At 43.5% G+C, this 21,728-nt stretch overlaps 1 protein-coding gene and 3 pseudogenes across 12 annotated transcripts in view; all 4 read right to left on the bottom strand.

The window, feature by feature from the left end:
- LOC140525374 (UDP-glucuronosyltransferase 1A6-like) overlaps positions 1 to 21,728 on the bottom strand; it is a 148,061-nt gene that overhangs the window by 35,693 nt on the left and 90,640 nt on the right. Inside the window, exon 1 of one of the 12 annotated variants that reach the window (XM_072640737.1) lies at positions 14,473 to 15,401. The exons of 8 other annotated variants lie outside the window; for them this stretch is intronic. In XM_072640737.1, the coding sequence (XP_072496838.1) occupies positions 14,473 to 15,336 (864 nt within the window). In that variant the 5' untranslated portion in view covers positions 15,337 to 15,401. Of the gene's footprint in view, positions 1 to 3,599; positions 4,479 to 9,404; positions 10,361 to 14,472; positions 15,402 to 21,728 lie in introns of those variants that run through there. 3 more of the 12 variants (XM_072640734.1, XM_072640736.1, XM_072640744.1) reach the window with 3 other exon arrangements.
- On the bottom strand, positions 487 to 1,367 carry LOC140525380 (UDP-glucuronosyltransferase 1-2 pseudogene; annotated as a pseudogene).
- On the bottom strand, positions 4,584 to 7,436 carry LOC140530378 (UDP-glucuronosyltransferase 1-2 pseudogene; annotated as a pseudogene).
- On the bottom strand, positions 15,506 to 21,727 carry LOC140525376 (UDP-glucuronosyltransferase 1A4-like; annotated as a pseudogene).

Raw genomic sequence — 21,728 nt, 5'->3', positions numbered from 1 at the left:
GTTGCCTCTTATCACATGTAAAATGTAGGGAGGCACTAGCTGGTCTTTGAGATCCTTTCAATCCATGAGCCACCCAATCTCTGAACAAGGACCCAAAGACCCATTGAAAAAGCCTAAGTCTGTCTACTATGGCTCTTTTAATTGAGTAAAGATGGAAACAAACTGCAAAGTCAGACCGATTTCCTCACAGCTACACGATTGGTATTTAGTAGAACCAGATCTGATTCCTAATGACCTGAAAAAACTAGTGGACTGGAGGCAATGAGAGCACAAGGAAATAATGGTAAAATGTTAACAGAGTCACTCAGATATATCTCTCTGTCTCAAGATAACTCCACATTTCTTCCTATTTCAGAAAATGTCATAAGCCATATAAAGCAATCTCGTTGTCAGCACATCCTGCGTCACCAAAAGTTTGGATACTAATTACAAATGTAGCCAGATTTTCTCTTGGAAGCAAGATGCTCTAATTACCCCACTGAGTGGCTAAACACATCCCATACCAACCTGAGAGAGCTTCATGGCACTGGTATAGTTGATGCCCCCAATGAAGATCATGTTTGGCATGATGGGTTTAGGGTAATCCATCACAAAGTCTGTCCTCACAAGCCACGCAGATCCATGGCTCAAAACATCCACTATACTCATTTCTCTCTGAAGGAGTTCTGAAGCTAGACTTGCAAAAGGTGAATAAATCACGTGGCACACGACCTTCTGCACCAACGGGTATAGAACATTCTTTACCCGCTGTAGGAATGTCATCTGGCCTGTGTTTTCTGTGGCCATTCTGAGGATATAGGAAGACGGGTCAGGACACTGAATGCTTTCATCATCTAACCCCCAGGGGAGTCCTCTCAAAAAATAAACATCTGGAATGGACAGATACTGTGCCACCAGGGCACCACAGGGAATAGTGGGATCAGTTACAACTGTTCATAGTGGGCCTCTTCCAGGGACGTTATCAATTCCTTTTCATAGACTAAGTCTGTACAAAAAGTAAGGTAAATATCAGTAACATTCTTCAAGGTTGTAGTCATATCAAAAAGTGTTTTCACTAAAGTTTCTGCATCAAATGTCTTATTAGAACTACTGCTCATCATCTTGTGAAAAAAGTCCTTGCTGAAAGTGACTGGAAAGGTTGTCAAAGGGTAGGACTGTCCTTTCTTGAAGTGCATGGACAGATCTGGTGCCAACACACTTTCATGGCCTCTGAGCCTGAGCTCCTGGACCACTGTACACATGCTGAGTCAATGACTGCCGTCCAGGAGGAATACCACTAGCTTCCCACCTTTGGCAAAGCCCAAACAGGCAGTACAGAAAGTCAGCACCACCAGAACCCAGGGCAAAGATCAGAGCCCTGTGGCCATCTCTACAATGTCCAGAGCCCATGAGAGTGATAAGGATCTGTAAACCCTGCTATGCTCCCTGCCCTGACAACTCTGTGTCTTATCTTTGCCTAATCAGGGAAGTAATAAACTTAATGAAGCAAAAGGTAATTGTGAGAAAGGCCGATTTTTCTTCTCTCCACTTACATGACTAACTTTCTCAGGTTAATCATTAAAAAAAATTTCAGTCTCTCTCTCTCTCCCTCTCCACTGATCTCTCCTCCTCCAGACCAAAAACATACTCAGAACAGAACTGTCTTGACTACACTTTTATGTCAGGATTATAGCCTCCAAAGTCGCAAGGTGGAAGAGGATTTAGAAGTCATCTCATCCAACCTCCCTATTGTACAGAGGAGACAATTGCGGCCAAGAGAACGGAAGGAACATGCCCAAGAACTTGTCTGCCCAGAGTGTTCTGGTCTCCCACTACATCCTGGGCCATCTGCAGTCATCCTGATGAATATCTGGCTACTGGACCAAGATGTCTTTGGAGGAGAAAGTGAGGCTGGTGACCTTGCATAGCCCTCCCTCACTCAAGTCAAAGTTAATTGAAAATCATGAAAGTCATCTTCCGGATGTCATGGTCCTCTTTGAAAACGAAGAACAAACATACAACAATAACGAGTAGTCTGCACCAGATTGAATTTCCTCCCAGTTGACTTCTTACTTCCTCCCTTGTGATGTGGTTTCTGTTCCCATCTGACCTGACTTTTCTGCTGCATTGGACACTGGTGTCTCCTCCTGCTTCCTTGGATTTCTCCCTCCATATACTATGCTACTTTTATTCTCAGCATTCCTCTCTAGCTTCCTCTTTGGTGTTCTATCTAAATTTGATTCTTGGGAGGCCCCAAGGCCCCTTGAACCATCTGCTGTTAAGTTACAAGGCCTTAAGGAGGGGATACCTCTCTCTTTCTTCAGAAGTCTTTGCAACCTGCTCTCCAAAGTCTACAGTGTGTGCCCGACCATACCTGCTTACCTATCATAAAAGAGAAGATGATGTGGACATAGGACCCAAGTGTCTCCTACCCTTCGTGCCTGCTCATACTGACATTTCTGCCTTCTTGGTCAGTAACAGGCCTTAATGTGTGATTCCTTGGGTCAGAAGAAGACTTGAACCTTCATCTCTCTGATTCCATGGCTACCCCTCTATTATCTGTCACCCTGCATCTCTGTCTTAAATCATTTCTCTACAGGTGTTTATTGAATTGAATTAGCATTACATTTGAAACACAAAACAGTCTATTTCCCTACCTTCTCACTCTTCTTCATGTAAACCCTTCCTTCTCTGTTGATGGCACACCCAACCTTCCAGTCACCTGAATTCCTAACCACATGTTGGGTCTTTCGTTTCCTTCAAGCCCTGTCTTCAGTCACTTTACACGTCTTCTTGAGTTTGTGCGCATATCAACTGTCATATGTCTTGCCTTTTCTCCACTCACTGAACCTCCAGCCTTGACAAGGTTCTCTTCACCTGGCATCTATCCACTGTGCTATCTTGCTGCCCTCAGTACTACAGGCTCATCACTTTAGAAACTAAGAGATCTTAGAAGTCACTGAGTCCAGGTTCATTTTTCAGATGATGAAACTGAGGCCCAGAGAGTGGCCTCTCTGTCCACTGAGGGGTTTTTTCAGCATCACAGAGTGAGAAAATGTTTGAATCCAAGTCTTCTGACTGACCTCAAGTCCAGCATTGTATCCACCAAGCCAGGTTGCCTTTCACCATATGTAAAATGTGGGGACAGACTAGAAGGTCTCTGAGGTCCCTTCAATCTTTGAGTTTGTGAGCCTATGACCAACAATTCAAGGACTCATAGAAGAAGCCCAAGCCTGTGTAAGGCTGTTGACTCATTTGACTGAAAAGAAGCCAGAGCCCTTTACCACAGCCACATAGTGGGTCAGTGGCAGAATCATGTCTCCTCATTACTGAAGACCTGAAAGACTGGAGACCTAGAGGCAATGAGAAGACAAATCCTGGCAACAAATGTTTGCAAACAAAACCACTCAGACATATCCTTCTGCCTCAAGCCAACCCCACAGTTCTCCCTAATTCAGAAAATGTCACAAACCTTACAAGGCAATCTTCACGGCACATTCTGGGACAGCAAAAGTTTAGGGAGTAATTAAAAATGTACCCAATTTTCTCTCAGAAACACGATGCTCTAATTAACCCACTGGGTGGTACCTGCAATGTTGGCAAATATGTCCCATACCAACCTGAGAGAGTTGCTTGGCACTGGCACAGTTGATGCCCCCAATGAAGACCATGTTTGGCATGATGGGTTTAGGGTAATCCATCACAAAGTCTGTCCTCATAAGCCACACAGATCCATGGCTCAGAATATCCCTCATGCTCATGTCTCTCTCAAGGAGTTCTGAAGCTAAGCTTTCAAAAGGTGAAAATATGATGTGACAAAGCCTCTTATGGAACAAAAAGTATAGAATGTTCATTACCCGCTGTAGGAATGTCATCCGGTCTGTGTTTTCTGTGCCCAATCTGGGGATATAGGAAGATGGATCAGGGCACTGTGTACCTTCAGCATCTAAACCACAGCGGATTCCTCTCAAGAAATAAACAGAGGGAATGGATAGATACCTTGCCAGAACAGCTCCACAGGGAAAAATTGGATCAGTTAAAACTGCATCGTAGTGGGCCTCTTCCAAGGCTTTCATCAGATTTTTGTTGTAGAATAAGTCCCTACAAAAGCCACCGTACATGTCACTGGCATTTTTCATCCTTGTAATCATATGAAAAACTCTCTTCAGGAAAGATTCTGGTTGAAAGACGTGATGGAAATGATTGTGCATCATATCATCAAAAACGTCCTTGCTGAAAGTGACTGGAAAGGTTCTGAGAGTGTAGTATTGTCCTTCCCCGATGTGAAGGGAGAGTTCCGGTGCCAGGACGACACTTTCATGGCCTCTCAGACTGAGCTCCTGGACCACTTCACGCATGCTGAGCCAGTGGCTGCCATCCATGGGGACCACCAGCAGCTTATCCCCTCTGACAAAGACCAGGCAGGCAGCACAGAAAGCCAGTCCAACCACAGCCCAGGGCGAAGGTCTGAGCCCTGCAGCCATCTCTGCAAATTCCAGGATCCCTGAGAAAGCAGGATCTTGAAAACCTCCTCTGTTCCCTGTTTTAGTAACCCTGTGCTTTGTTTTTGTATGTTCATGAAGCAATAAATTTAATGAAACAAAGTGTAATTGGTGGAGAGAATGAACGTTTAGTTCTTCGTTTTTATATTAACTTCTTTAGATTAATCATTAAAAGAAATTTCACTATCTTTCCCTCTCCCCTAATCTCTCCTCCTCTGAACCAAAAACATACTCAGAGCATTCTTGACAACACATAACAATTAGAGCCTCCAAAATTTCAGTTTGGGAGAGGATTTAGAAGTTATTTCTTCCAAACCTCTCATTGTGCAGAAGAGAAAACTGAGGCCAAGAGAAGGGGAAGACTTTCCCAGGAACTTGGTTGCCCACACTCATGGCCAACTTTCTCCTTCTCCCTTGTCTGCCTACATCCCATTAATGAATGACCTGCACTAGATTGAATTTCCTCCTGTTGACTTCTTACTTACTCCCTTGCAATGTGGTTTCTCACTTAATTTTTCTGCTACACTGGACACTGTTGTCCCCTCCTTCTTCCTTGGATTTTTCTCTCCATTTTCTGCATTGTTATGACTCTCCTCCTTCCTCTGTAGGTTCTTTGTTGGCTTTTGTCTGATTCTAATTCTTGAAAATTGACAAGTCCCCTGAGCCAGCCAGTGTTCAGTTTTAAGGTCCTAAGTGAGCAGATATCCCTCTCCTTTCTCAGCACTCTTCCTATCCTGCTTTTCCAAGTCTACAATGTGTGTCAAGATCATACCTGCCTACCTATCATAAAGGAAGATGATGTGGTCATAGAACCCAAGTATCTTCTATCTTTCCTGTCTGCTCATATTAACATTTCTGTCTTCTTGGTAAGAAACAGGCCATGATGATTCATTGAGTAAGAGGAAGATTTGAACCCCTATTTTATTGACTCCATGGCCAATATTTTATCATATAAGCCACACTGCCTCTCTGTCTTAAATCATTTCTCCAGAAGGGTTGCAATTGAAACACAAATCAGTCTATTTCCCCAACTTCCCAGTCCTCTTCACCCAAACCCTTCCATCTCTGTTGATGACACCCCCGGGCTTCCAGTCATCTGAATTCACAACTTTGAGCTGAGTCATTCCTCTTTTACACCCCCAGTCTCCCAGCACTTCCCATGTCTTATTGAGTTTATGTTCATATCCTCTGTTATATGTCTTGCCTTTTCTCCATTCACAGAGCCTCCAACCTAGTGCATGCCCTCATCACCTGGCACTCTTATAGCCTCATAGATTGTGAAACTGAATAGACCTTAGAAGTCAATGAGTTCAGGTTCATTTAATAGATGACAAAACTGATGCCCAGAGTGCAAGTATGTCTGTCCAGTGACTTCTCCAGAATCACAAAGTGAGAAAATAGTTAGTCTTCATGACTTCAAATCCAGTGTTATATCCACCAAATCAAGTTGCTTCTCATTATTCTTAAATGAGGGGAGACACTAGATGGTCTTTGAGGTCCCATCAATCTATGAGTCTTTTAATCTCTGACGAAGGACCCAAAGACTCATTTAAGAAGCCAAAGTCTATGTTATATCTCCCTTATTTGACTGAAGAGGAAAATGAACTTCAAAGAAGTCACATGCCATTACCATAGTCACACAGCTGGTAAGTGGCAGAACCAGGTCTCTTGATTCCTAAGGACCTGAAAGACTGGAGAACTAGGGACAATGAAAACAGAAAGAATTCATGGCAAAATGTGTTTACAAACAAAACCACTCAGACATATCCCTTGGCCTCAACCCAATCACACAGTTTTGCCTATTTCAGAAAATGTTACAAACCTTCCAAGGCAATCTTCTTCTTGGCACATCCTAGGAAACCAAAAGTTTGGGGACTAATTACAAATGTAGCCAGATTTTCTCTTAGAAACAAGAGGCTCTAAGTAACCCACTGTGTAGTACCCACAATGTTGGTAAACATGTCCCATACCAATCTGAGAGAGCTGGTTGTCATTGACACAGTTGATGCCCCCAAGGAAGATGATGTTTGGCATAATGGGTTTAGGGTAATCCATCACAAAGTCTGTGCTGAAAAGTCACACAAATCCATGGCTCAGAACATTCACTATACTCATGTCTCTCTGAAGGAGTTCTGAAGCCAGGTTTCCATAGGGTTTCATGGTGACATGAGACGCCATGTTCTGGGGCAAAGAGTATAGAACATTCTTTACTCGCTGTAGGAATGTCATCTAGTTTGTCTTTTCTGTGGTCATTTTGTGGACATGGAAAGATGAGTGAGGGCACTGAGTGCTTTCAGCATCGAACCACAGGGAAATCCTCTCAAGAAACAGACAATTGGGAGGGACAGATAATGTGCCAGATTGTGCCCACAGGGAATAGCGGGATCACTTAAAATGACATCATAGTGTTCCTTTTCTACAGACTTCATCAGGTGCTTGCTACAGACTAAGTAAAAAAAAAAAAAGCTAAAGTACACATCCATCACCACCTGACTCTTAACAATTTCAAAAATTTTTCTCAGAATAGGCTTTTGTTGTCAAAGGTAAAAAGGAAAAGAAATTTCATTAACTCTTGAAAACTATCCTTGCTGAATGTGACTGGAAAGGTCCTCAAAGTGTAGCTCTGGCCTTCCATGGTGTGCATGACACCTGCGGTGCCAAGATGACACTTTCGTGGCCTCTCAGAATGAGCTCCTGGACCATTTCACACATGTTGAGCCAATGGCTGCCATCCATGGGGATCACCAGCACCTTTTCCCCTTTGACAAAACCCAGGCAAGCAGCACAGAAAGCCAGTCCCAACAGAGCCAAGGCCAAGGTCAGAGCCTCTTGCCATCTCTGCAAAGAGCAGGATCCCTCAGAAAGAGCAGGGTCTGTAAACTTTTCTCTGTTCCCTCTGACAATTTGGCCATTTCCATAACCCTGTGCTGTATATTTATCTGGTCTTGGAAGCAATTAATTTAATGAGGCAAAAGGTAATTGAAAGAGAGATTGAACTTTTGGTTCTTCAGATATATGATTGATTTTCTTCCTTAGATTAATCATTTATACAAAATGTCAGTATCTCTCTCTCCATCTCCAGTGCTCTCTCTTCCTTTGGACCTAAAACATACTTAGAGCAAAGCTGTCTTAACAATACCTGTACATAATTATCACTGCCTCCCAAATATCAAGATGATGGAAGTCATCTCATCCAATCCCTCATTTTACTGAAGAGAAAACTGAAGCCAAGAGAAGGAAAAGGAACTGTCCAGGAACTTGGCTGCCCAGTCTCATGGCCAATTTTCTTCCCCTCCCCTATCTGCCCATTTCCCATTAATGAGCAGTCTGCACCAGATTGAATTTCCTCCTGCTGACTTCTTACTTATTCCCTTAAATTGTGTTTTCTATTCCCATCTGACCTGACTTTTCTGCTTCGCTGGACGCTGATGTCACCTCCTTCTTCTTTGGATTTTTCTCTCTATTTTCTGCATTGCTCCAATTCTTCTCCTTCCTCTCTAATTTTTCCTTTGGCTTGACTTCTGAGTTGCGTTCTTGAAAGACGACAAGGTTCCTTGAGTTATCTGATGTTCAGTTGTCACGTCTTAAACAAGAGGATCTCCATCCCCTTTCTCAGCCTTCTTTGTAACCTGCCCTCCCAAAGTCTACAGAGTGTGTCAGATCCTACCTGCTGATATATGATGTGGTCATAGGACCCAAGTGTCTCCTACCCTTCTTGTCTGCTCACACCAACATTTCTGACTTTTTAGTCAGAAACAGACCCTGATGTGTGATTCATGGGGTCAGAGGATGACTTGAACCCTCATCTTCCTCACTCCATGGCAAGCCCTCTACCACCTAGGTCACATTGCCTCTCAGTCTTAAATCCTTTCTCCAGAAGTGTTTATTGGATTGAATCAACGTTGCAAGTGAAACACAAATCAGTCTATTTTCCCCAATTTCCCAGTCCTTTTCACCCAAACCCTTGCAACTCTGTTGATGGCATCCTAGCCTTCCAGTCACCTGTATTTGCAACCTTGGGTTGGGTCATTCCTCTTCTTCACCCATCAATCAGTCTCCCATCACTTCTCATGTCTCAATGAGTTTATGTTCATATCCTCTGTCATATGTCTTGCCTTTTCTCTGCCCACAGAGCCTCCAGCCTTGCCAAGGCTCTCTTCACCTGGCACTCTGTCCACTGTGCTATCTTACTGCTCTAAGTTCTACATAGTTCTATATAGGTTCATGAATTTAGAAACTGAAGAGACTTTAGAAGTCACTGAGAACAAGCTTATTTTTCAGATGATGAAAGTGAGACCCAAAGAGTAGACATCACCAGTAAGTGACTTTTCCAGCATCAGAGTGAAAAATGTTTGAATTCAAGTCTCCATGGCTTCAAGTGCAGTGTTTTATCCACCAAACCAGGTTGCTTCACACCATTTATGAGAAGACTGGAAGGGGTCTGAGATCCTTTCAACCTATGAGCCAGTGAGTCTCTGACCAAGGACTCAAGGGCTACTTTAAGAAGCCCAAGTCTCTGTGTTACATCTCCTTTCAATGACTAATAAGGAAAATAAACTGCAAAAAATCAGACCCCGTTCTCCATGGTTACATGATAATTCATTGCAGAACCAGATTTCCTGATGCCTAAGGACCTGAAAAACTGAAGAACTAGAGACAATGAGAACACAAAGAAATTCTGGCAAAAAGTGTTTTCAGACAAAAGACTCAGATATATCAATCTGCCTCAAGCCAATCACACAGTTCTGCCCAATTCACAAAATGTCCCAGAATTATAAGGCAATCTTCTTCTCAGAACACCCCGGTAAACCAAAAGTTCGGAGACTACTTAAAAATGTAACCAAATTTTCTCTTAGAAAAAAGATGCTCTAATTAACCAACTGGGTGGCATCTGCAATGTTGGCAAACATGTTCCATACCAACCTGAGTGAGTTGCTTGGCACTGGCACAGTTGATGCCCCCAATGAAGACCATGTTTGGCATGATGGGTTTAGGGTAATCAAACACAAAATCTGTCCTGAAAAGCCACACAGATCCATGGCTCAGAACATCCACTAAACTCGTGTCTCTCTGAAGGATTTCTGAAGCCAGGTTTCCATAAGGCTTCATGTAGAAATGGCACACCATGTTCTGGGGCAAAGGGTATAGAATATTCTTTACCCGCTGTAGGAATGTCATCTGGTCTGTGTTTTCTGTGGCCAATCTGGGGATATAGGAAGATGGATCAGGGCACTGAGTGCTTTCAGTATCTAAGCCACAGGGGAGTCCTCGCAAGAAATAAACAGCTGGAATGGAGAGATAGTGCGCCAGAATGGGTCCACAGGGATTAGCAGGATCAGTTAAAACAGAATCATAGTGGGCCTCTTCCAGGGACTTCATCAGTTCTTTGTTATAGAATAAGTCAGTACAGAAGCATACAAACATGTCAGCAATCCTCTTAAAGAGCATAGCAATGTCAAAAAATCTCTTCAGAGAAGGTTTTGGGTCAAACACCAATTGGAAATCAGATCCCACTAATTCTTGAAAGCGATCCTTGCTGAATTTGACTGGAAAGGTCCTCAGAGTGTAGTACTGCCCTTCCCTGACATACAAGGACAGCTCTGGTGCCAGGACTACACTTTCATGGCCTCTCAGACTGAGCTCCTGGATCACTTCACGAATGCTGAGCCAGTGGCTGCCATCCACGGGGATCACCAGCACCTTTCCTCCTTTGACACAGCCCAGGCAGCCAACACAGAAAGCCAGTCCCACCAGAGCCCAGGGTGAAAGTCGGAGCCCTGAGGCCATCTTGGCAAAGTCCTGGATCCCTCAGAAAGAGGAGGGTCTGTAAACTGTGCTCTGTTCCCTCTCACAGCCTGACAGTTTTCACATCCCTGTGTCTTTTCTATGTGGGGTCATGAAAACAATAAATTTAAAGAGGCAAAGGGCAATTTGAAGAGAGATTAAGCTTTTGGTTTTTCAAATTTGTGATTGATTTACCTCCTTTCATCAATCATTAAAAGAAATGTCAATATCCCTCTCTCCCTCTCCATTGATCTGTCCTCCTCTGGACCAAAAACAAACTCAGTAAACCTGCCTCGACACACTTACGTGTCAGAATCACAGCCTCCAATTTCGAGGTGGAGGGGGATTTAGAAGTCATGTCATCCAATCCCCCATTTTACAGAAGAGAAAACTGAGGCCATGAGGAGGGAAAGACCTGTCCAGAAACTTGACTGCCCACTCTCATGACCAACTTTCTTCCCCTCTGCTACCTGCCAATTTCCCATTAGCTAGCAGTCTGAACTATACTGAATTTCCTCCTGCTGACTTTTACTTACTCCCTTATAATGTGCTTTCTCAATTGACTTGTCTGCTGAACTGGAGACTGATGTCCCCTCCTTCCTTGGATTCCTCTCTCTATTTTCTGCAGTGTTCTGACTCTCCTCCTTCCTCACTGTCTTCCTTTTTAGTTTTCTGTCTGCTTTTCATTCTTAGAAGACCCCAAGGCCCCTTGAGCCCTCTGATATTCAGTAGTAAGGTCCTAAGGAAGCAGATCCTCCACCCTTTCTCAGCCATCTTTGTAAACTGCCCTCCCAAAGTGTACAGTGTGTGTCAGATCATACCTGTTTATATACCATACAGAGAAGAAAATGTGGTCATAGGACCCAAGTGTTTCCTACACTTCCTGTCTTCTCATGCCAAGATTTCTACCTTCATGGTCAGAAACAGGTCCCTACATGTAATTTATTGGGTAAGAGGAAGACTTAGAACCCTCATCTTCCTCACTCCACAGCCATCCTCTAGCATCTCTGCCACGCTGCCTCTGTCTTAGATCATTTCCCTAGAAATGTTAGCTGAAATGAATCAGCATTGAAATTAAAACAAAATCAGTCTATTTCCCCAACTTCTCAGGTCTCTTCCCTCAAACGTTTCCATATCTGTTGAAGGTACTCTTGCCTTCCAGTACCTGGATTCACAACCTTTAATCAGGTCTTTCTTCTTCAATCCCAGTATCTAGTCACTAACCATGTCTTATTGAGTCTATATTCATATCATCTATCAAATCTCTGGCCTTTTCTCCACTCACAGAGCCTCCAGCCTTGACATGGATCTCATTACTTGTCTTTTTTTGGAAAATCTCCAGGTTATTGACCACTACTCTCCTAAAACTACGTCTTCCAAAACCCCACCCTATAACCCAGATATTTTCTGATATGACAGAACAGTACAGAACAGAATCATCCCTCACCTAGTCTGAGACCTCCTCCCTCTCCTAACAGGACCTAGAGAAGATTGTTCACATGAACTTTTTGGCTTCTTCCATTATTGGATTTATTTTAAAAAAGTGAAGATGAGTCAATAAATGAGAAAAGAAATTTCTCCCTTTCCCCTTCTTCCTTGGTTCCTAGGATGCTGTGCCCCAGCCCTCCCAGCTGCTCTCCAGGCTAATCAGATGCTGGGGCCCCAAGGACACCCAAGTAGCAGAATGCAGATTCAAACTTGGGTCGTCTCTCTCTTAATCTAGCTCTCTTTCTCTTATTCCTTGCTACAGCAAACATGATTGATATATATATATATATATGTATATATATATATATACATATATATATATACATATATATATACATATATATATGGGATAATAATATGTTGTCAATGCTGTGACACCATGGCATGGAATATATTATTTGTGTGTTACTATGTGTGTGGATGGCTGTTCACATCCTGGCCCCACTCTCTCACACTCTCTCTATCCTCTCTCTGAGTCTCTCTCTCTCTCTCTCTCTCTCTCACACACACACACACACACACACACACACACATACAGAGACACAGACACAGACATACACATACACACACACATACACAGACACAGACGCAGACATACACATACACATACACACACACACACACACACACACATACCTCCACTGTGATGACCCTCCAGCTTCTGTGGCCTTTCACATAGTTCAGGCACATCACTCAATAGGCTTTCAGAAGTAGATGGATGAACCATGAAGGGAGTTTGTTAGGAAAAGACATTTGGAAAGACTGTCCAATAAGCGAAGGTCATGAGCCCTTGGGAATAATGACACTATGTCCCTTCCTTCATGAAGAGAATTCCCCATTTGTTTCCATGAGTCCTGTAGCCCAGTGCAGCCATCCAGGGAATGGCCTCTCCCCACCCCACAGCCTGATGGGATAGTACAGAGCTGAGCCTTCATCACTAGTTCTGGGCAAAATTCCCTGGTAGGTCCTTGCTTTCCTGACAACCCTCAGATCTAAGTTCACACTTCCTCTGCTTCAGGAGGCTTTTCTCTGCCACCCCACCCCCACCCACAGGGAAGGATTCTTCCTTTCTCCCATTGCCTTCTGTAAGCTGCATGCATCCTGAACGTGCCTCATTATCTGCACACTGTCTCCTCCCATTACAGTCTCTACTTCTAAAGGGCAGGGGCCTTCCTGTGAGCACCAGAGCCCAGCACAGTGCCTGGCATGTAGGAAGCCGTTCATAATGGCCTGTCCCTCAGTACTTCAGTGCCTGAAACAGTTGTCTAAGGCTAAGAGTGAAGGAGGAATCACCAAATGGTTAGGTGGAGGGGGTGCCCATCCTAAAGTAATCTGCAGTACTGATAATAATGATAATGAAAAGAAACCTTTCATCAGGGTCATGGAATGATAAGAAGTTCATTGGTTAAGCCCTTCTCTCTGGCCAGGAGATGGCTGCCATTAACTCCCAGGTCTCCCAAAGTCTACAGGGTGTCAGATCCTACCTGCTCACATACCATAAAGAAAAGATGATATGGTCATATGAACCATATGTTTCCTACCCTTCCTGTCTGTTAAAACTGACATTTCTGCTTCCTTGGTCAGAAACAGACCCTGATTTGCGATTCTTGGGGTTAGAGGAAGACTTGAACCCTTATCTTCCTGATCACAAGGCCACCTCTTTATCATTTTCACCACACTGCCTCTCTGTCTTAAATCATTTCTCCAGATGCATTTACTGAATTGAATTGAGATTTGCAATTGAAACACAAACAAGTCTATGTTCCCCAACTACCAACTCCTCTTCACCCAAACCCTTCCATCACTCCTGCTGGGACCCCAGTCTTCCAGTCAAGAGGATTCACAACCCTAAGTTTGGTCTTTCCTCTCCATCCCACCAACCCCTGGCTCCAGTCAGTTCCCATATCTTAGTGAGTCTATGTTCATATCATCTGTCAGATATCTTGATTTTCTCCATTCACAGAGCCTCCACTCTATACACTGTGCTATGTAGCTGGCTTCAGGTCTATAGGCCCATAGATTTAGAAACTGAATAGGTATTAGAAGTCCCTGAGTACAGGCTCATTTTTCAGATGATGAAGCTGAGGCCCAAAGAGTGGGCATCTCCAGTAACTGGCTTTCCTAGCTTCACAGAGTAAAAAAATTTTTGAGTCCAAGTCTTGATGACTTCAAATCCAGTGTTCTATCCAACAAACAGCATCCCTCACATCATTTTTAAATGAGGAGAGTGACTAGACAGTTTCTGAAGTCCCTTCAACCTATGAGCCTGTGAGCCTATGACCAACAATCCAAAGAGTCATTGAAGTCACCCAAGTCTGTGTATTACATCTTCTTAACTTATTAAACAGAAAATAAACTGCAAAGAAGTCAGCCTCCTTTATCCACACAATTGGTCAGTGACTAAAGCAAGTCTTCTAATTTCTAAGTACCTGAAAGACTGGAGAACTACAGATAATGAGAACAGAAAGGAATCATGACAAAAAGTATTTGCAAAGAAAGCCACTCAGACATATCCCTCTACCTCAAGCCAATCACACAGTTCTGCCTAATTTAGAAAATGTCACAGAATCTATAAGGCAATCTTCTTCTCAGCACACCCTGGGAAACAAAAGTTTGAGGACTAATTAAAAATGTAACCTGATTTTCTCTTAGAATAAAGATGCTCTAATTACTCCACTGGGTGGCACCTGCAATACTGGCAAACATGTTCCATACCAACCTGAGTGAGTTGCTTGGCACTGGCACAGTTGATGCCTCCAATGAAGACCATGTTTGCCATGATGGGTTTAGGGTAATCCATCACAAAGTCTGTCCTCACAAGCCACACAGATCCATGGCTCAGAACATCCACTATACTCATGTCTCTCTGAAGGAGTTCTGAAGCCAGACTTGCAAAAGGTGAATACATCATGTGGCACACCACACTGTGGGGCAAAGGGTATAGAATATTCTTTACTCGCTGTAGGAAGGTCATCCGGTCTGTGTTTTCTGTGGTCAGTCTGGGGACATAGGAAAATGGGTAAGGGCACCGAGTGCTTTCAATATCTAAGGCACAGGGGATTCCTCGCAAGAAATAAATAGCTGGGATGGACAGATACTGTGCCACAAGGGCACCACAGGGAATAGCAGGATCAGTTAAAACTGCATCGTAGTGGGCCTCTTGCATGGACTTCATCAGTTCCTTATTATAGACTAAGTCTGCACAAAAGCTAAGGTACATATCAGTGACATTCTTCAAGGTTGTAATCATATAAAAAAATCTCTTCAGGAAAGGTTCTGGGTCAAACAGGTTGTGGTAATTATTGTGGTTCATCTTCTGGAAAAGATCCCTGTTGAAAGTGACTGGAAAGGTCCTCAGAGTGTAGGATTGCCCATCCCTGATGTGTACAGACAGCTCCGGTGCCAGGACGACATTTTCATGGCCCCTTAGGCTGAGCTCCTGGACCACATCACGCATACTGAGCCAGTGGCTGCCATCCATGGGGATCACCAACAGTTTCCCCGCTTTGACGAAACCCAGGCAAGCAGTACAGAGAGTCAGCCCCACCAAAGCCCAGGGTGAAAGTCGGAACCCAGTGGCCATCTCTGTGAAGACCAGAACCCCTGAGAGTGAGCTAAACTCTACTCTGTTCCCTGTCTTGGCAACTTTGTACCTTATCCTTGCCTGGTCATGGAAGCAATTAATTTAATGAAGGAACAAGTGATTGGAAGAGAGAATGAACTTTTGGTACTTTACATATATGATTAACTTCCTTAGATTAATGATTAAAAGAAATCTCTCTCTCTCTCTCTCTCTCTCTCTCTCTCTCTCTCTCTCTCTCTCTCTCTCTCTCTCTCTCTCTCTGTTTCCATTGATCTCTCCTCCTCTAAACCCAAAACATACTCAGAAAAACTGTCTGGACAATATTTGTATGTCAGAATCACAACCCTCCAAATTTTGAGGTGGAGGGCAATTTAGAAGTCATCTCATCCAATCCTTCATTTTACAGAAGAGAAAATGGGTTAAGTGAAGGGAAGGGACTTGTCCAGGATCTTGGGTGCCACTCTCATGGCCAACTTTTTGTCTCCTCCCTTATCTGCCCCTTTCCCATTAATGAGTTGTCTGCACCAGACTGAATTTCCTCCAGCTGACTTCTTACTTACTCTCCTATGATGTGGTTTCTGTTCCTATCTGACCTGACTTTTCTGCTGCACTGGACACTGATGTCCCCTTCTTCTTCTTTGGATTTCTCTCTCCATTTTCTGCACTGCTCTGACTCTCCTTCTTCCTCTCTAGCATCCTTTGGCTTTTTGTCTGAGTTTCATTCTTGGAAGACCCAAGGCTTCTTGAGCCATCTGATGTTCGGTTGTCAGATCTCAGGCAAGAGGATCCCCCTCTCCTTTCTCAGAACTCTTTGTATCCTGTTCTGCCAAAGTCCACAGAGCGTGTCAGATTCTACCTGCTCATATGTGATAAAGAGAAGATAATGTGCTCATAGGACTCAAGTGTCTCCTATCCTTCCTGTCTGCTCACACTAACATTTCTGCCTTCTTGGTCAGAAACAGGCCTTGATGTGTAATTCACTGGATCAGAGGAAGACTTGAACCCTCATCTCCCTGACTCCATGGCCACCCCTCTATCACTTTTCACCCTGTTTCTCTGTCTTACATCATTTCTCTACATGTGTTTATTGAATTGAATCCACATTACAATTGAAACACAAAACGATCTATTTCCCCACCTTTCCACTCTTCTTCATTCAAACTCTTTCATTTCTGTTGATGGTGCCCCTAGCCTTCCAGTCACTTGGATTCACAACCATATGTTGGCTCTTACCTTTCCTTCAAGCCCAGTCTCCTGTCACTTCCATGTCTTATTGAGTTTATGCTTATATCATCTGTCATATGTCTTGCCTTTTCTCCATTCACAGAGCCTCCAGCCTTGGCAAGGTTCTGTTCACCTGGAACTCTATCCACTTTGCTATCTTGTTACCTCCAGTTTTGTAGGCTCACAGGTTTAGAAGCTGAATAGATCTTGGAAGTCACTGAGATCACACCAAAGAGACCAGGTTCATTTTTTTCAGATCATGAAACTGAGGCCCACAGAGTGGGCATCTCCAGTAACTGGCTTTCCTAACATCACAGAGTGAAAAAATTTTTTGAATGAAAGTCTTCATGATTTCAAATCCAGTGTTGTATCCAAGAAACAGGATCCTTCTCATCATTTTTAAATGAGGAGAGGGACTAGACAGTTTCTGAAGTCCCTTCAACCTAGGAGCCTGTGAACCTATGATCAACAATCCAAAGATTTATTGAAATAGCCCGTCTATGTGTTACATCTTCTTAACTTACTAGACAGGAAAATAAACTTCAAAGAAATCAGCCTCCTTTATCCACAAAATTGGTCAGTGGCTGAAGCAAGTCTTCTAATTTCTAAGAACTTGAAAGACTGGAGCACTAGGGACAATGAGAACACAAAGAAATCATGACAAAAAGTGTTTGCAAACAAAACCACTCAGACATATCCCCCTGCCTCAAGCCAATCACACAGTCCTGCCTAATTTAGAAAATGTCACAGAATTTATAAGGCAATCTTCTTCTCAGCATGCCCTGGGAAACAAAAGTTTCAGAACTAATTAAAAATGTAGCCCGATTTTCTCTTAGAAACAAGATGCTCTAATTACTCCACTGGGTGGCGCCTGAAATGTTGGCAAACATCTCCCGTACCAGCCTGAGAGCTGCTTGGCACTGGCACAGTTGATGCCTCCAATGAAGACCATGTTTGGCGTGATGAGTTTAGGGTAATCAATCCATCACAAAATCTGCCCTCACAAGCCACACAGATCCATGGCTCAGAGCATCCACTATACTCATGTCTCTCTGAAGGAGTTCTGAAGCCAGACTTGCAAAAGGTGAATACAACATATGGCATGCCATGTTCTGTGGCAAAGTGTATAGAATGTTCTTTACTGGCTGTAGGAATGTCGTCTGGTTTGTGTTTTCTGTGGTCAGTCTGGGGACATAGGAAGGCGGGTCAGGACACTGAGTGCTTTCAATATCTAAGAAACAGGGGATTCCTCACAAGAAATAAACAGCTGGAATGGACAGATACTGTGCCACCAGGACTCCATAGGGAATCATAGGATCAGTTAAAACTGCATCATAGTGGGTCTCTTGAATGAACTTCATCAGTTCCCTGTTATAGACTAAATCCATACAAAAGCTAAGGTACGTGTCACTCACCATCTTATGAACAATAGCAACATTATAAATTCTCTTCAGAAAAGGTTTTGGATCTAACAGAAAATGGAAAGGTGACCTCTTCAGTTCTTCAAATTGGTCCTTGCTGAATGTGACTGGAAAGGTCTTTAAAGTGTAGTGCTGTCCTTCTCTAATGCGCATGGACAGCTCCAGTGCCAGGATGACACTTTCGTGGCCTCTCAAGACTTAGCTCCTGGACCACTTCACGCATGCTGAGCCAATGGCTGCCATCCATGGAGATCACCAGCAGCTTCCTCCCTTTCACAAAGCCCAGACAGGCAGCCCAGAGAGCCAGCCTCACCAGAGCCCAGAGTCACGATCGGAGACCTGTGGCCATCTCTGCCAAGTCCAGGATACCTCAGAAACAAGAGTATTTGTAAACTCTTCTGTGTTCCCTCTCACAACTTGGCAGTTTTGTCAGCCCTGCACCTTATATATTTCTGGTCATGGAAGCAATAAATTTCATGAGGCAAAAAGTAATTGAAAGATTGATTGACATCCTTAGATTAATCATTAAAAGAAATGTCAATATCTCTCTCTTCTCTTCCACCGTTCTTTCTTCCTCTGGACCAAAAATGTACTCAAAGCAAAACTGCCTTGAAAATTGTTGTACATTACTGCCCTTTTGGTCAGCAACAGGCATTGATGTGTAATTCACTGGATCAGAGGAAGATTTAAACCCTCATCTTCCTCTCTCCATGGCCACTCCTCTATCATCTCTGTCACACTGTCTCTCTGACTTCAATCATTTCTCCACATGTATTTACTGAATTGAATTGGCATTGCAATTGAAACAAAAATCAGCCTATTTTTCCCAACTTCCCACTTGTCTTCACTCAACCCTTCCACTTCTATTGATGGAACACCCAGCCTTCCAGTCACTTGGATTCACAACTTTGGGTAGGGTCCTACCTGTCCTTCATTCCATGTCTCCAGGCAGTTTCCATGTCATCTGACATATCTCTTGCCTTTTCTCCACTCACAGAGCCTCCAACTTAGTCAAGGCTCTCATTACCTTCCTCTTTTTTAGAAGATCTCAAGCTTGTAGACCAATGGTTTCCTAAAATTACGTGATCTAGCACCCCATCCAGCCATCCAGATGTGTTCTGATAGGGCAGGATAGAACAGAACCATTCCTCTCCTAGCTTGAGACCTCCTTCCTCTCTTAACAGAACCTAGAAAAGATTGATTGCATGAGTTTTCTGGCCTGTCCCAGTATTGACTTTAGTAAAAATAAGTGAAGATGAGTCAGTGAGGAATCTCTCCTCTTCCTCTTCTTCCTTGGTTCCTGTGATACCACGCCCTGACCCTCACCTGCTCTCCAGGCCAAGATGCTGAGGCCCCAAGAACACACAAGTAGCAGAATGCAAATTCAAACTTGAGCCTCCTGTCTCTCAGTCTGGTTCTCTTTCCCTTTTTCCTTGTTACAATAAACATGATTGAAATGTATGGGATAATACTATGTTGTCTATACTGTGATAATATGTCACAGAGTACATTGTTTATGTGTTACTATGTGTGTGGATTGCTGTTCACACCCCTGCCCCACTCTCTCCCAGTTTCTCTCTCTCTTCTCTCTCCCTCTCACCTTCATACATACATACACACGCACACACACACACACACACACACGCACACACACACGCACACACTCTAATGACGCTCCAGCCTCTGTTGCCCTTCACATGGTTCAGGCACATCACTCAATGGTCCTTCAAAAGAAATTAACGAACCATGAAAGGGTTTTGCTACGAAATGATGTTTGGAAAATGTTTGTCCAACAAGTCAATAAGATGATTCCTTGGGAATAATGACTACTGTGCCCTTTCTAAATGAAGAGGATTCCCCATCCATTTTCATGTGTCAAGGAACCAAGTGCAGCTCTCTACAGTGGGTGGCCTTCCCCATCCTCCATCTCACAAAGCCTGATGGGACACTGCAGAGTAGAGCCTTCATCACTAGTGCTGGGCAGGTCTCTCTGGTAGAATCTTGGCTTTCCTGGCATGCCTCAGATCTCAGTTCACATGCCATCTGCTTCAGGATACTTTCCTCTTCTCCCCAGCTATGGATTCTTCTCTCTCCAATTACCTTCCATCAAATGCATATGTCTTGAATATGTTTCATAGAGTGCACACTGTTTTCTCTCATTACAGGGTCTTCTTCTGAAGGGCATGGTTGGTTTTCACCTACCTCTGTATACCAGAACCCACCATAATGACCGGCAGGTAGGCTGCAGTTAATCATGGCCTGTACCTTAGTGCCTCAGTCCCTGAAACAGTTATCTAAGGCTAAGAGTGAAAGAGAAAGTGACAACTGGTTAGGTGAAGGGAGTTCATATCCCAAAGAAATGTGGAATATAAACAAGAAAACTTTCATCAGGGTCATGGAATAATAAAAAGTTCCCTGGTTAATCATTTCCCTCTGGCCATGAGATGGCTGCCAATATCTCCCAGATCTCCCAAAGTGACAGTGTGTCAGATCTTATCTGCTTATGTATCATAAAGAGAAGATGATATGGCTATCGGACCCAAGTGTCTCCTAACTTTCCTGTCTGCTCATACTAACATTTTACCTTCTTGGTCAGAAACAGGCCTTGATGTGTAATTCATTGGGTCAGAGGAAGACTTGAACCATTATCTTCCTCACTCCATGACCACTCTTCTCTTATCTGTACCACACTGCCTCTCCATCTTAAATCATTTCCCAGCAAGTGTTTAGTGAATTGAATTGGCACTGCAATTGAAACACAAATTAATCTATTTTCCCCAACTTCCCAGCTCTGTTGACCCAGTCTTTGGGTGAGTCCATCTTTGTTGATGGCACTCCCAGCCTTCCAATCACCTGGATTCACAACCTTGGGTCTGGTCTTTTTTCTCCTTCACCCCCAGCCTCCAGTTAGTTCCCATATCTTACTGAGTCTATGTTCATATCATCTGTCATATGACTTGCCTTTTTGCCACACACACAGCCTCCAGCCTAGTGAAGGCCCTCATCATCTGGTGCTCTACCCACTGTGCTATACAGATGCCCTCAATTCAGTAGACTGAGAAATTGAAGAGACCTTAAAAGTCACTGAGTCATCTTATTTTTCAGATAATGGAACTAATGTCCAGAGTGACATCTTTGCCTAGTAAGTGGCTTCTTGAGCATCGGAGAGTGAGAAAATGTTTGAATCCATGTCTCATGACTTCAAGTACAATATTCTATTCACTAACCAGGTTGTCTCTCACCATTTCTAAAATCAGGGAAGCAATATATGGTCTCTGAGGTCCCCTCAACCTATGACTCTGTGAGCTTCTAACCAAAGACCCAAAGATTCCTTTAAGAGGCCCATGTCTGTGTATTACATCTTCTTAACTGACTAAAGAGAAAAATTAACTGCACCAAAGTCAGACTCTTTTACCCATGGCCACAAAGTTGGTCAGTGACAGAAGCAGGTCTGTTGATTCCTAAGGACTTGAAAGACTAGAGAACTAGAGACATAAATTGAGAACACAAATAAATCCTCGCAAAGAATGTTTGCAGAAAAAACCGCTCAGACATATCTCTCTGCCTCAAGCCAACCCCACAGTTCTCCCTAATTCAGAAAATCCCACAACCCTTACAAGGCAATCTTCATGGCATATTCTGGGACACCAAAAGTTTAGGGAGTAATTAAAAATATACCCTATTTTTTCTCAGAAAATTTTTCTCTAATTAACCCATTGAGTGACACCAGCCGTGTTGGAAAACATG

Source organism: Notamacropus eugenii, chromosome 2, assembly GCF_028372415.1.
Source record: "Notamacropus eugenii isolate mMacEug1 chromosome 2, mMacEug1.pri_v2, whole genome shotgun sequence".
NCBI lineage: Eukaryota > Metazoa > Chordata > Mammalia > Diprotodontia > Macropodidae > Notamacropus > Notamacropus eugenii.
Note: the sequence above shows the minus strand (reverse complement) of the source record. Positions and strands in the feature narration are given on the sequence as shown.